This window comes from Oryza brachyantha, chromosome 8, assembly GCF_000231095.2.
Source record: "Oryza brachyantha chromosome 8, ObraRS2, whole genome shotgun sequence".
NCBI lineage: Eukaryota > Viridiplantae > Streptophyta > Magnoliopsida > Poales > Poaceae > Oryza > Oryza brachyantha.
This window is the reverse complement of record NC_023170.2, coordinates 6,259,329-6,273,910: the sequence shown is the minus strand read 5'-3', so window position 1 is coordinate 6,273,910 and position 14,582 is coordinate 6,259,329. Positions and strand designations below refer to the sequence as shown.

The window sequence follows — 14,582 nt, the reverse complement described above, 5'->3', positions numbered from 1 at the left end:
GCATGTAAGAGCATGTTTTTGGAAAAATTTGGAAATTTCTTTCTTTTCAAAAGTGAAAGATGTTTCTTTTAAATGCTTTTTGGAGTTGCTTCACAAAAACATCAAATAGTTTTGAAGTGTTTGCCAATGTATTCATCAAGTGGAAGATTGTAAGATCAAGGAGTGATCTACATGTTTTTGTGATGAACAAATTGGTGGTTTGCGAGTTAAATGTTTTTGTGAAAAATGATCGGGCGGTCAGACCGCAGGTATATGGGCAGTCAGACCTTTTAGATAACTGCGGTCAGACCGCAGGTATCTGGGCGGTCAGACCGGCAGGTCAGCCCCGAAAGTTTCAGCTTTCGGTTTTCTTTTCGGTTTCGGATTTGTTTTTCGTGAATTTGACTTTTAATTGGTTTCTATACGTATGGGTACTGTTGTTTTGCTAATCATGAGTCAAGTTGGAGATGGCTTGGTCTTGGAATATGGTTTCTTTGTTTGATTTATGTGTAGGTGATTTGATGCCTCGGGAGAGTGTTGCCGGTGATGGATCGGGAGTCAACTTGGAGATAAGTTGACGTCCGGCGGTCGAGATATCATGCGGGATACTTAGGCTAGAGTTCAATGCACGTGGTGGTGAAGATTCCATGTGGCATACGATGGAGATATTGTGTGCGTATGGGATATGGAAGTTGAGTTTGGATAGAATCCGGATTTAAGAAGATTTGTTGTATTAGAGATAGAGATATGGTTAGTTACGAATAAGGATTAGTTTTCCATGAGATTGGGAGTCCTAATTCTTATCCGTAACTAACCATATCTCTATCTCTAATACAACAAATCTTCTCAAATCCGGACTCTATCCGAACTCAACTTCCATATCCCATACCATCAGGATCCTAGAAAAACGCCGATCGACAAAGCTTTAAGATGTAGATTGAATCTCTCGACTTTTATTGATCAACCAGTGTTTACAAAGTGCACAGAAAGCACTCCTAACCAAAACTTTCGATCTATAATCGAAATAGTGTCAAAACCCTAACTTTTTCTCTCAAACGGCACAAAAAAGCTCACCGGGAGCATACCGCTCGGTACCTATTTATAACCTCGACGTGGGTATGCAAGGCCCACGTATCTGGCATGAATTAGGACTCCCAATCTCGTGGGAAACCAATCCTTATCCGTAACTAACCATATCTCTATCTCTAATACAACAAATGTTCTCAAATCCGGACTATATCCGAACTCAACTTCCATATCCCATACGCACACAATATCTCTATCGTATGCCACATGGAATCTTCACCACCACGTGTATTGAACTCTAGACTAAGTATCCCGCATGATATCTCGGCCGTCGGACGTCAACTTATCTCTAAGTTGACTCCCGATCCATCACCGGCAACACTCTCCCGAGGCATCAAGTCACCTACACATGAATCAAACAAAGAAACCATATTCCGAGACCAAGCTATCTCCAACTTGACTCATGATTAGTAAAACAACAGTACCCATACGTATAGAAACCAACTAGAAGTCAAATTCACGAAGAACAAATTCGAAACCGAAAAGAAAACCGAAAGCTGAAACTTTCGGGGCTAACCTGCCGGTCTGACCGCAGTTATCTGAAAGATCTGACCACCCATATATCTGCGGTGTGACCGCCCGGTCATTTTTCACAAAAGCATTTAACTCACAAACCACTAATTTGTTCATAAAAAACAAATAGATCACTCCTTGATTTTACATTAATCATATACGGAACTCCTACGTATGGGCCATTCTTATTATTTCGTGAAACCATCAGAACATTACAACACCGGCCAACCTGTACTGTCTGCACAACGTAGCACTCAATACTACCACAATAGAGAAAAGAATGAAAGAAAAAATGAGAAGAAAAAAAAGCACAGGGCAGCCGGATTTTCTCCTGTCACCTAGGCTGGATGCCACCCCTCACTCTCAACCTCTCCCTTGCAAACTCGCCGGAGACCGGCGTCCGGCGGTGCCGCGGCGCCGCCGCCCCAAATGCTTGTGCCTCGTGGTCCTGCGCCTTGGCCGGGCTTGATCTCGCCGGAGTTTCTACCTGCGGTGGCTCATCGTCGCCGGCCTCCTGTGCATCCTCTACCGTGCTGCTCCAGCCGTACTCCATCATCCGCTGCTGGTAGCACTTCATCGCCACCACTAGCATGAACACTGCACACACCGTAGAGTTGACGTTCGAAATTTGGTCATTTGTTACCCAGTGCGAAGTTATTTTCTAGGGCTTGAGAGGTATTGTCAGTCCTAATTGTTGTTTCGATATGTTTGATTTTTAATACAATTTTTTACGGCAATTTTGTTTTTACCACTGTTCCGATCTCTAATATTAATTTTACTCTTCTTTTTACGATTTTTATTTTTATCCCTATTTTTTTTAACTCAATCTATAGTCTGCCTCTATTTTGGATGGAGTATACCTAAAGTATCATTTTACCATTTGTCGGGAATTTTATTTTTATCCTTATATTTTTAATGGTGCTACTATTGATGTACATACACTGGTGTGATTTAGAACCGAGGACAAAACTAGTAATGATAAAAATAAAATTTCCGACAAAGGGTAAAATTATACTCTAGCGGCTGACTTAACACCGTTAATACCCTCCATCCAAAAGAAGGGTTGATCGTAAGAAAACAAGGATAAAAAAAACAATAAAAAGGGTAAAAATCATATTAGAAATCAAAATAGGGGTAAGAATAAAATTATCCCAATTTTTTTAGGACATGATTTCTCAAATGTCTGTTCATTTTCTCAATTAGGCAGTATTTTGCATGACAAAACTGTGTATATTTTGTATCTCTTAGTCGCTTGTCTCAAAGTATAAGTATTATTATCCGTATTATAGTTAGAAATATTTGTATTTTGATACTTATCTAAATTTAGAATAAAAAGTACTTATATTCTCAAACGAATGTGGTACTTAACACTTGCCATGCCATTTCATTGGATTTGTTGCATCAACTCATTTATTTGTTGGCTAGTTGGTGCAGTAAATCCATAGAAACAGTTATGAGTGCATTGGTAAGATTTATGTACAATGGATGCATTGGCGTACGAAGAAAAGGAGGAATATATACCAGCCCAGACACGAGCAACCGTGGAAGAGACGTTCCAGACGAGGGTGAAGACGGCTGCCACGACCGCCTTCTTGTGGGAGCAAGACTCCCATCCATCCCTCAACCTCTCCAGCCAAAACCTGCCTGCCATGGACACCAAAGCACACCTCAATTTCGTTCCAGAAAACACATTTGAATTAGTACAACCAAAAAAGAAGAAGAAAATAGATCTTAAGCTCGTGTTTATTTTTGCATTATAGTAGTCCTGTCCTTCAGCCACAGGGGTTGCATCATGCTCAACTAATTGTTGTCCGCTTACTGCGCTATTTGTCGGGTTCCTGACACCTTACCCTTTTCTTATTTTTACTTTATTCATCAGAAGGGACTAGACACTATGATTAAGGGTAAGAAAAGTTGGGTCTAATTAAATGACCTCATCAATGTCCTGAAAAACAAAAGATTTAGATAACCGAGAATAAAGCTAGCCATGCCTTTTGCCCCTCCTTTGAACTTCTTTTCGTTTGCAAAGCAAAAATGGATTGGTGGCACTGTTGCTCCATGGCCTAACCAAACAATGAAAGAGATGTATTTCTCCCATTTTGTCACGCATGTCTGATTCCAGTTACTAACAGGAAACTCTGTAACATCAAATGAAATGAGTCTTTCGGAAGGAAGAAAGAAATGTCGACATTAACCTTTGGAGAGTGACAAGCTATCTACCAGCCTCACTATACAGTCCAGAGAAATTCATACATTTTGTACTACCTCTGAACACCCCCCCCCCCCCCCAAAAAAAAAAAGCTTCACTTTTCTACACTACAAGAAAAATGGTCTAGATATATCCTTGTTCAAATTTGTGTAGAAAAAGGAAATCTTTTAAGACTGAGTTAGTATACTATTTACTCTGTCCCAATATAAGTATATTTCTACCACTGTAGCTAAAAGTTAGTTATAAGAATAGATAACTTAAATACCTCTTATTAAATACTCCCTCTATTCCAAAATAACTTTATTTTTCACCCGTCCCATACATACCAATAAAAAAGCTAAAATACTAAAATACTCTTCACCTTATCAAATCTCAATATAATTATTCCCTACTTTATGTATTACCAATGCATTTATTTCTTGCTTTCACAAACTCAAATGCAATGTTTGCTTAAAAATGAACTTATTCTTGACAAACTAGAATGGGTAAAAATAAACTTATTTTGAGACGGAGATAGTGAGTAGATTGAATAGAATGAGAGGTATGTAGTGTAAAATAAATAGAGATATGAATATGAAGAGATTGATCGGACAACTACTAATCCATGAATATACTCTTTGTAGAACAAATTTAAATTATAGAAATGAATTTATTATGCGACAAAGGCACTAGTAAATTTCTTGCATGAGGTGCACCTTTTGATCATAATCCAGAATCAACATCATGACATGATGTCCCCCACCGAATTATGGTTTTTAATTGGTACAGGTACCAGAAAATCACCTAAAGCTTTAATCAAATTAAAGAAGTGTCAGATATGGTAGCAAAACATCATCATGTTGTTTAGAGCGTCCCTGATTAGTTTTCAGAGCTGCATCTGGTGTGGTTGGTGGGTTGGTAAACAAACATATGCAGGACCCCACAGAACAGTCACGTATGGGATTTGTGGAGGGGAGGGAGAGTGATAAAGTGCCCAATACTTCACATGCATAACAGAAGCTAGGAAGCTTCAGTACTGACGGGTACATGCCTAGATCAAAGGATCCCAATGAAAGCAGGCACCAACAGTTTTTTTCGTGTAACAGTGCAGTTTCACCCTTAATGATACACATGGTGACATAGAACTGTCCTCGGCTAGAAATTTTTATTATACACTTAGAATCACACTTAGCTCTCTGCCATACCTTATTTTTTTCCCGTGTCCTCCGCCACTGGCTAGGATGGTTCTCACGGTTAACTACCAGGTTCTCAACAATCATACGAAAGGGAGAAAATGCGTAGTATACTTGAAGGTATTGAGCTATTCATTTGAGAAGTTCAAGAGTTCGAGAAGAGAAGAGAAGTGGGTCCTCGGTCCTCACATGACCATGTGTCATTTTTTTCTGGCTGTAGTGGACAGATTGATACTCTTAACCAGCAACCCTCGGGATGTGACTACTAGAGAAAACTAATGACTAATTCAATGGTAATTATCTGCACTTTACAGTGCGCAAGCAAGGGTTAATGTCTACTCTAGCACGTCCCATCAATTCATGTTTAATTTGGTCAATAAAGAGACAAGTCTATGTTCCAAACAGAGAGGTCAAGAGTAGTTAAGCTAGAGCTCTGGTTCAAATTGATTTTGTTGTCATATCCCACAAGGTGACAGTGTATACGTTCTAGTATAACTTTAGGACACTAACCTAAGAATAGAACTCTAGAAAATCAGTTATTATGACAGACTCGGTGTCCAGAACAATGGCCCCACTAATCCACAATCAATTGCTTTTTATGCTAGTTGGTATTCTTTCTCCATTTGATAGTTCTTTTTTCTTTTCCAATTACACGAAAAACACAGGACGTCGAATAAGTAGATATTGAAATAAAGGTAAAATACAAATAAACATAGGAAATTATTTCAAAAGAAGCTTGAAAATAGCCCCTCCCCTTAAGCCAGCCTTCCAAAAAATTGCAAACACGAGCAAGACGCCAAAACTAGTAAGAATGTGAGCAAGCCTATATTCCTCCATGACACCACTGTAAGACTCTTGTAAGATTGTTGTAACTTTGCCCTTGAAAAGAGGACAATCAAGCCCATGTTGACCACGCGACATCTCGCACGTGCAAAAGGTAGGAGGAATAACCGTGCATGCTCTGCATCCAATGTAAAAGTCACCACGGCGTAATTTACCTTTCCTACAAAGCTTAAAGTTACCGGCTTACTCTCACTTTCTACCGTTAGTCACGAAACCTAGGTCCAATTGTAGCTTAGTTTATTAGCTAATGTATTATTAGTACTAGTACTTGGTTCCTAAACAGAAGTCACCGGTTTACCATTTTACCATAAGTAACAAAGACCTAGGAGTAGCCACATTCTTATCCTTAGTTTATGTCCCCAAAGTGATTTTTTTTTACTTTACTATTACCTATATGTAGGTTAAGTATATACAAAATAGTCTTGGTAAGGTCAATTCAGCTATTCGTATTTTTTTCAATCAACTTGAATTTTGATGGCATGTGAGAATCAGTTGTAATCACTAATCTCTCAGCATGGTGACAACCTGATGGACTAGTTTTGGAATAATCTTATTTGACTTTATTGCAGATCATTCATAACCCAGAAGATGCAGGAAAAGGACTAATCTTCAGACAAGGGATGGCTCACAACCCTGATGTACTGGTACAGTGCGGTACTGCTGCTACTCAGTACATATATATGTACCAATGTACTGTCCCAAATACCAATGTCCTCAGCTGAATAAAATTCCCCTACCCTGCTCCATAATTTACCTAGTTCATTAATTTACAGCGATACAGTCTCGCTAGTCCTTGCCCATGCACATGCCCAAGTACCTTGGGGGACCAGTAAAAACAGTGACCAATGTTATCAGATCCAACAACCTCAACTCTAAAAAACTCCAAATAAATTAAATAACTTATGCTTATAGTATGAACAAAAGGCGTAAAAGTGATGACTCACTGATAAGTGGGTCCCACTGATGGTATAATTCAGAGGGACCACTTTGTCGGTGACTTAAGCTATTCTTGCATGCTGTCTTTGTGTGCATAGAACTTCGGAAGAAGATTACAAAGGAATACGCAGTTAAAATGAGAGAGAGCTTGGACTTACCATATCTTGCAAGCTGGGTGGAGTAAGAGGAGCACACCTTCGGAATGATGAAGACCCCAAAGAACACTGCAAACAAGGCCAGATCAAAGGTACAAAATGTCAGTGTGTGCCAGTGTTGCTATAGATCTTTAACCTTTATCTGTACAATCAACAGTACCTGCTGCATGTGGTCCTATTTAAGCTAAGTTTGTGCATAAGATACTATTTACCACACCTATTTCCTTAAAAATGTTCATATAGACATCAGTTTGGCTGTGATTCACGCACCATGAGGTTGTTGAGATGAAGAAAGAGATGAGGCTCTAGAGACAAGGATATGTACAAACTAGAGAGATAATGACACTGCATGTGTGCATTGTTCCATTGGCGGTACTTACCCAGCTTTGCCAGTGTCCAGAGGGTGACAAAGTTGCCACACCGGGCCATTGCAAACAGCAGCAGTGCCAGCTGCAGAGCACATGTAGTACCTCTGTCAGTACAAATCTAGCTAGAGATGTGTCCATGCATGCATCTACTACTACAATTCTTTTGCCAAACAGTGGATCATTTACAGAAGCAGACAATGCCTCCTTTTTTACCTTCATGGTGGTTGCAGGCTCACCAGAGAAGAGAGACCTCAGATTCAGGAGCACCTCATTGATGTAAGGCAGCACAAGCCTCAGCAGCCAGATGGCCTCCTCCTCCCCCACCAGGTACCTTTCACCACTTCTCTCAGCATCATCACAGTCCACACTCTCTCCCCTGAATTGATGATTAAATAAAGATTAGCTCACTTTTGCATGCTGGTTAATTATGTGCTTATGCAGGCAATCTTGATAAAATTATTACCTGTTAAGTATGGACTTGCTAAGGAATCTTAGGCCAAGGTAGACTAGGCCAAGATACGAAGCTGCAGTGATTGTGCTGCATCGTTTAGAAATTTGAAAGCCAAGGTGAGGTAATTTTGGCAGTTAAACTTCTTTGTAAATTCAGACTATGTTGGGTCATATTGCAGTAATAAAATACTGAATAATTGCTTACTTATAGTTTAGGTCTTTGGCATAGGAGGAGGAGATCAGCAAGAAGGTCCCTAACCCAAATACAAGTGTAGACTTGGAGACATCTCTCCACATCACCAAGTCCACTAAAACATCAAGGCAAACGAAGAAGAAAACAACCCCATCAATTACAATTTTATCAACTAAAAACATCTTTTCTGTATGAACAAATAAAAAACTGACCAATATTCTGCATTCTTCCATTGCTTCTGCTGGGTGCTGATGGCCTGCCCTGAATCTCCTCGTACTCTTCTTCAACTTGAGGAGAGCAAAAGACAACTTCAATTTGGAAGGTCGGAGAAGATCAAAAGACCAAGAACAATGCAAGGAACAGCAGAAACAAATGGGCACTAACCAGGAGGTGCAGTGACTGGCTCTTGCTTCGGAATCCGGCGGCCGATCAGCGGCGAAGCTTTTTTCTCTGATAAAACGAGAAAAATAAAAAATATAAAAAACAAATGGAGTAGCATGACGCGGGAGATGACAAGATTGCATTCAATTTTTATCCGTTCTTTCCTCTCCAAAAGTTTCCCAAATAAGACGAACGATTGCATCAAGGTTACCTGGAGAAGGTTTAGCTGGCTCTGCGTTCGTCATGCGGTGAATTATCACTGGCATAGCCTTCTTCTCCACTGAATTTTGGAAACATTGAGACTGATGGTGAGAAAGGACAAAATTCGCCCGAATTTGGGCAACTTTCGCATCCATGGAAGAGGAATTTTCACCTGGTGGAATGACAATTGGCTCTGGGTTCATCGCCCGGAGATCGATCGTCGCAGCAATCTTCTTCTCTGCATCACGGAGAAATATTGGCTTGAACAAAAGAAATAAAGTGTAAAATTAAAGTGAGCCAAGAACAAAGCAGAGCGCTACCTTGAGGAGGCTTGACTGGCTCCGGATTTGCCGCTCTCTCATCCTCCACGGAAGTTTGGATAATCTTAATCCCTCCTAATTTTTTTTTCACAAGAATGATCGCACAATGAGAGGAGGACAATTCAAGAATGAACAAAAAGAAATGCGAATGCAAGTGGGGAATTTGGCTGAATTCGCACTCACTTTTGGTTGGTGGCTCAAGATCTTCTTCATCCACTGCAAATTGGTGTGAGAAAAAAAAGAAGAGATCAAGACCAATACAATACAATTCATCAAGAAATCGGGGGTGGTGGGCAACGTCGGAATAATTTGAGTCTTGCCTTGATTCGGAGCTGTTGATTTGGCGGCCTCGTCGCCGTCAATGGCCATGTGATCTTGGTCCAGCACCTCCTTCTCCTCCTCTTGGTCGTCCTCTGCTTCTAGCTCTTCTTCTTCGTCCAGTTCTTCGTCGTAGTCCCCCTCTGCTTCGTCCTCCATGTTGTTGGTTTCCGGCACTTCCACCACCACCACCTCCTTCACCTCGGCGGCGGCAGCGGCCGCGGCGGCAACCTTCTTCTCTGGCGTGGTGACCCTCGTGACGGACCGCTTGGCGGTGGTGACCACCCCAACCGCCGCGGCGTCGGAGCGCGGCTTGCGGAGGTCCCCGATCGCGGTGACTGGCTCGGACGCCTTCCAGTTACGCCTCTTCTTGGCCGCGGCCGCCGACGTGCCGCCGGCGCCACCCTGGTCGTGCCTGAGGCGGCGGTAGACCCGCAGCCCCTCCTCGTCCGCGTCCTCCCCGCCGGCGCTGAAGACCTTGACCCCTCCCTTCACCTCGTCCATCTTCATCCTCGTTTCCCACACCGACGCGCCCGTCCCCGCACCACCAGCACCGCCGCTCCTCGGCACCGACAGCCGCCTCCTCGTCGCAGCACCGCCCCCCTGCTGCTGCATTATTCTCTGCTCTGGGACTTTTATCTCGGTCGCTTGCGCTTGCCGCCGCCTTGTCTGGTGCGGTGCGCAATGCGCTCGATCCCCACCACGACTGCGATTCGCTGCTCTGCTCTGATCTGGACTCCAGAGGAGGAAGAAGAAAGCTGTGTCAGCTGCTGCTGCTCCTGACAGTGTCAATACTGCCTTGCGTTGCACTCAACCCCTCCCCCTCTCTCTCCTCTCAGTTCCAGGCAGTGCAGGGGAGGGGGGAGTGAACAAACGAATCAATCTGAGGAGGTTCCTTTGAGGGAAGGGGGGTGGGGCTGGAGCAGGAAGGGAGAGGAAGCTTTTGGTGGTGGCGATGGTGGAGGTGGGTGAGCAGAGCTCCTCCCCCACTCTTCCTCTGCTGCTGCTCTGGTTCTGGTTGATGGGGCCAGCAAGTGTCGCTCGCTGCCGTTTGGGATCTGGGATACCATCCCCTCGGTTGTGAAACTTAATTATTTATTATAGAATTGAAATTTTAAATTACAATATAATTATTTCTACATCATTCATATTATTTTAATTGTTACAATAATTTTAAAAGCAACCAGATGTAATGTGTATGTAGATTATAGATTTATAGCCAGCTATAGCACGAACTATATATAGTAATATATGTTTTACACAACTTGCTCTCATGTGACTGCGTCAAACGGCCCACCTCCTGCCTCGTGTGCGCATGAGGACGTTTATGACCTGTCGGCGGCTGGTAGGGAGTCGTCCGATGGACCGACGTATGCTCATCTGACGGCTCCAAGTGGTTTGCTCATCGCGGCAAGATACTCTCCTCTCTTCGTAACGGTGTGCCTGGTCGGAACACCAGAGTGGTACCTCCTGCATACGGATGAACACCCCGTTTCAAATTCTAATACTAAGCCCTGTATTTTATTTTTACAAAAAAGTTCTATATGAAATTGATTTAAAAAATCATATGAATAAATTTTCAAGAATTTAAGCTAATATTTAATTATTATGTACTAATCCACTGCTACGTTCTACGCACCGGTTACCATACCGACAAAAAAAAGATAGTAAGTTTCATAATTGTAATTATTTCGAATAAAGGTGTGAGCATACTTTTAAAACTTTAATTATTAATTAATTTTTAATATTTATTTTGAAAACAATAGGACATTATGTATAGATAAGTCTAAATAATACTTTAACAAAATTAAACATCTATTTTTATTTATTTATTATATATTTTAATATAAAATACAGTTAAAAATAGATTTAGAGGACCGTGTCTTTGTCCAAAATAATAATAATTATCAAACTGGAGAGTAACTTTTCGATTAACCAATTAGATGCACGTAAAACGAGAAATATGATTAACATATGATGAATTGAGTATTAATTATTAAAACTTAAAAACTAGATTCCTTGGATTTTTTTAATACAATTCTATATAGAATTTTTTTCCATGAAACAAACTTCTCAGTAGTTTTTAAAATGTGCTAACAGAATACAAGTAGTAGCTTAGCCCAAATAGCTGAAAAGAATGGGCCCAAAAAAACATCATGTCACTTAAAATTATCAAAATGGATATAGTTGAAAAGTATATAATATAACACTCAAGAGAAGAAAAAAATATAAGAAATGTGTTGGTACCAGCCCCTCCTTTCCATCCTATTCGCCCCAAAGTGGGGCTCAAAGTGGCATGTTCGGTCGAGATGCCTTGGTATTCAAGTATCATGCCTCCGGTGGCATGTTCGGTCAAGATGCCTTGGTATTCGAGTATCATGCCTCCTGTGGCATGTTCGGCCAAGATACCTTGGTATTCGAGTATCGTGCCTTCTGTGGTATGTTCGGACAAGATGTCTTAGTGTTCAAGTATCGTATCTCTTGTGGCATGTTCGGCCAAGATGCCTTGGTGTTCGAGTAAAACACTTAGGCGCTACCGGCACCTCCTCGACGATTTGGACCAGGTCAGAATACGGAAGCTTGCCTGTCACGACTCCGAGAGATATTCTAACCAAGATGCCTGGGGACCAGCTCTCAAGTGCACTCGAGTGCTGAAGACAGCTGGTGTGGTGGTCCCTAAGAAGCTACTTATTTTAACCTTTATCCTTAGGCTCTATTAGTAACTACCCAGGGGTATTTGGGTCATTGTATAAGGGGTTTTCCGGGGCTATAAAAGCCCGTACCCCTACCCTGTTGAACTCAAAGTTAATGAGATATACAAAGCCGAGGCATCTTGAACATTCTTTACTTGGACTTCTTGTGTACATGTGCGACTGATTTTTTCATACTTGCATATACATTTTCATGTTCGTAACATAAAATCACAACAAAATGTTAGAAAAATATTTCTTGAACTTAATCCAATGATGGGCTCATGTGCACAGAAACAGCCGATAGGCTGGATCGGAGACTGTAGAAGCACTTCCGTGAATTTGCCGAAAATTTTCGAGAATTATCGGCTAGATAAGGTTACCGAAGAAATGTTCACAAAAATATTTCTCCCTTTTTGCCATAAATATTACCATTTATGTTTCCGTTTGCGAAAATTTCTCATACTGACTTTGAACGGGCAGAAAAAAAATGAAACAACACCATAATTTTTTTTTTGAGGGAACGACGGGCTTTATTGATAATCAAGATACAGGAATATAATCTTGCGGCATCGTTCGCAAAATACCGTCCAGTGCACTATTCCGCCAAACCGCAATGTACTGTCCGTTTTGCAAGTTGAGCAAGTTCATCAGCTACCCTATTACAATGAATAATTTTGATTTGCTGAATAATCGCCGCCGTCGCCGTTATCTCTTGCAGAATGAAGGACCATCTACACCGGTCTTGAACACGAATGAAACAGCACCATAATTGAACGGGATTTTTTCATACCATTTAGAAACCTACTCCTACATTGTAAAATAGCAATTCCTATACAGGAATTAAGGATGTTAAAAAATTATTATCCACTCCGTAATTTAATAGATGACACTGTTGATTTTTTGTCACATATTTGATCATTCGTGTTAAAAAAAATATATAAATATGTGAAAATCTAGCCTATAATTAAAATATATTTAGTAATAAATGCTATCAAAAAATAAATTGTAATTACACAAGTATTTTTTTAATAAGATACATGGTCAAATATATGACAAATAGTAAATGACGCATCTATTAATATACGGACAAAGTACACCTCTAATTAATACTACCGTTGTTTCACAATGTAAGATGTTTGACTATTTTGGTTGTAATGTTTGACCATTCGTCTTATTCAAAAATTTAGTACATATATAAAAATTGATAAACCATGCTTAAAGTTCTTTTGATAATAAAGTAAGTCACAAGCAAAATAAATGATATTTTCATAATTTTTTTGAGTAAGATAAATAGTCAAATATTGCAAGCAAAAAATTTAAACATCATACATTATGAAACGTAGGGAGTACTAAAGTAGTACCAATGATTTGTGGATAGGTGAAGTGTATCAAAGAGATAAAATTGCTCCATTTGTGGAAGTGGGCAAGTAAGAATGTAGCAATTTGTTTATTTTAGTACAAAATTTAAAAGGTAGGAGTTGATTTACTCCCTCGTTCTATAATTCTTATTATTTTAATAATGGTGTGATCAAAGTTTTAAAACTTTGACTATTAATAAATTTTAAAATATTTAACTTAAAAATACTAGAGCAACATATAGATAAATCAGAAATAGTATTTCAATAAAAATAAATAGTTATTTATTATATATATATATATTAATAGAAAATCACAGGCAAACATATACTTAGAAACATGTGTCATTGTCCAAAACGATAAGGATTACCCAACTGAAGAGAATATTTGGTAGTGAGTAGACCAAGTATATGTGCTTTGTTTCTTAAGATGAACAGGCATATTAGCTAGTTATGCGGAGGAATATATCATGAACGCAGGGCAATTATCCACACATAGAAGAGGTAGAACGAATCTGCTCTCGGGTAACAGGATTTGCGAATTCAGTAGGCCGGAAGCTGGTCTACTATACGACCGGGACCGTTCGCGCGCTGGCCACGCGTGAATCCGTCTCCTTATATATGCGTTAATTTTTCGGTTTTAGCAGCCAAAATGTGGCCTGCCCCTTGCGCGATTAGCCCGTGTGTTAGGCCTAGTTTTGGAACCCACATTCTAAGTTCGGCGGCACCATGCCTGCCTGCTCAACGTGAACGCCAGTTGGTCACCCATGAGGTATTTCGATGTTTTATCTAACGTCTTTCCATATCTCTTTATGTTAGATTAAGAGATTTCACTGGATATGTTGATGTTTGTTTCATGGCCAGAGGAGAGAAGGCCGCATATATTGAGCGATATCTTTTTTAATTTTTTTTCATTGTTTCAGTCAATATATCTTTTATATACCTTTGTATCAAATCAAAATGTTGCGATCCTATGCCGTGGAGAACAGGCCAATTCTGTAGTCTCATATCAATTCCTCTGTTAAACAGACAGACTATCCTAACCTAAATGTCTATGAGATTGTATGGGCTTGATTTTAATGTAGGCGCTCTCCAGTCTTGGAGTTATGTAGCTTGTGTATTTCTTTTTGCTTGTCCTTTCCTATCTGGGAGGTCATTATATTTATACAACACAATTCTTGATTTTTTTTAGTATGACTCATGTATTCCCTTGTCAAATGCGAGCTAGGTATCTTTATCCCGTACCCGAGTCGGACAAAGGATAGTCCTATCGTAGCAGCATCATTTTCCTTTTAGCTGTGTCCAACCTGGAATATATAGATTCTCATATAGAACCAATTGGATGCACAATATTCCTGTATATATGCGAATGAACTATTATAGGGTATATGCCATACCTATAACATTGAC

The 14,582-nt window shown here is 40.2% G+C and overlaps 1 protein-coding gene across 4 annotated transcripts; it reads right to left on the bottom strand.

Moving 5' to 3' along the window:
• Positions 1-1,686: 1,686 nt before the first annotated feature.
• Positions 1,687-10,130, bottom strand: LOC102707988 (reticulon-like protein B21). 4 transcript variants are annotated; one of them, XM_015840748.2, is made up of 14 exons: positions 9,127-10,130; positions 8,990-9,022; positions 8,807-8,881; positions 8,659-8,724; positions 8,497-8,565; positions 8,289-8,354; positions 8,117-8,212; positions 7,917-8,019; positions 7,725-7,799; positions 7,475-7,637; positions 7,274-7,343; positions 6,897-6,962; positions 3,100-3,222; positions 1,687-2,175 (listed from the first exon to the last, which is right to left on the bottom strand). In XM_015840748.2, exons 1-14 carry the CDS (start codon positions 9,737-9,739, stop codon positions 1,913-1,915), a joined length of 1,881 nt encoding a protein of 626 aa, XP_015696234.1. In that variant the 5' UTR covers positions 9,740-10,130; the 3' UTR covers positions 1,687-1,912. The 4 variants fall into 4 exon arrangements, with proteins under 4 accessions (XP_015696234.1, XP_006659255.2, XP_015696235.1 ...); XM_006659192.3 differs by having other exon boundaries at positions 8,117-8,191; XM_015840749.2 differs by lacking the exons at positions 1,687-2,175; positions 3,100-3,222 and adding an exon at positions 5,485-5,920.
• Between the last annotated feature and the right edge of the window lie 4,452 nt (positions 10,131-14,582).

Excerpts from the sequence above, each read along its gene's own strand:
- LOC102707988 (XM_015840748.2), bottom strand. The coding sequence starts at position 9,739 with ATGCAGCAGCAGGGGGGCGGTGCTGCGACGAGGAGGCGGCTGTCGGTG. Across the intron at positions 9,023-9,126 it reads ATCAACAGCTCCGAATCAAG|TGGATGAAGAAGATCTTGAG; the intron begins GCAAGACTCAAA and ends ACCAATTTGCAG. Across the intron at positions 8,882-8,989 it reads TCTTGAGCCACCAACCAAAA|GAGGGATTAAGATTATCCAA; the intron begins GTGAGTGCGAAT and ends AAAAAAAATTAG.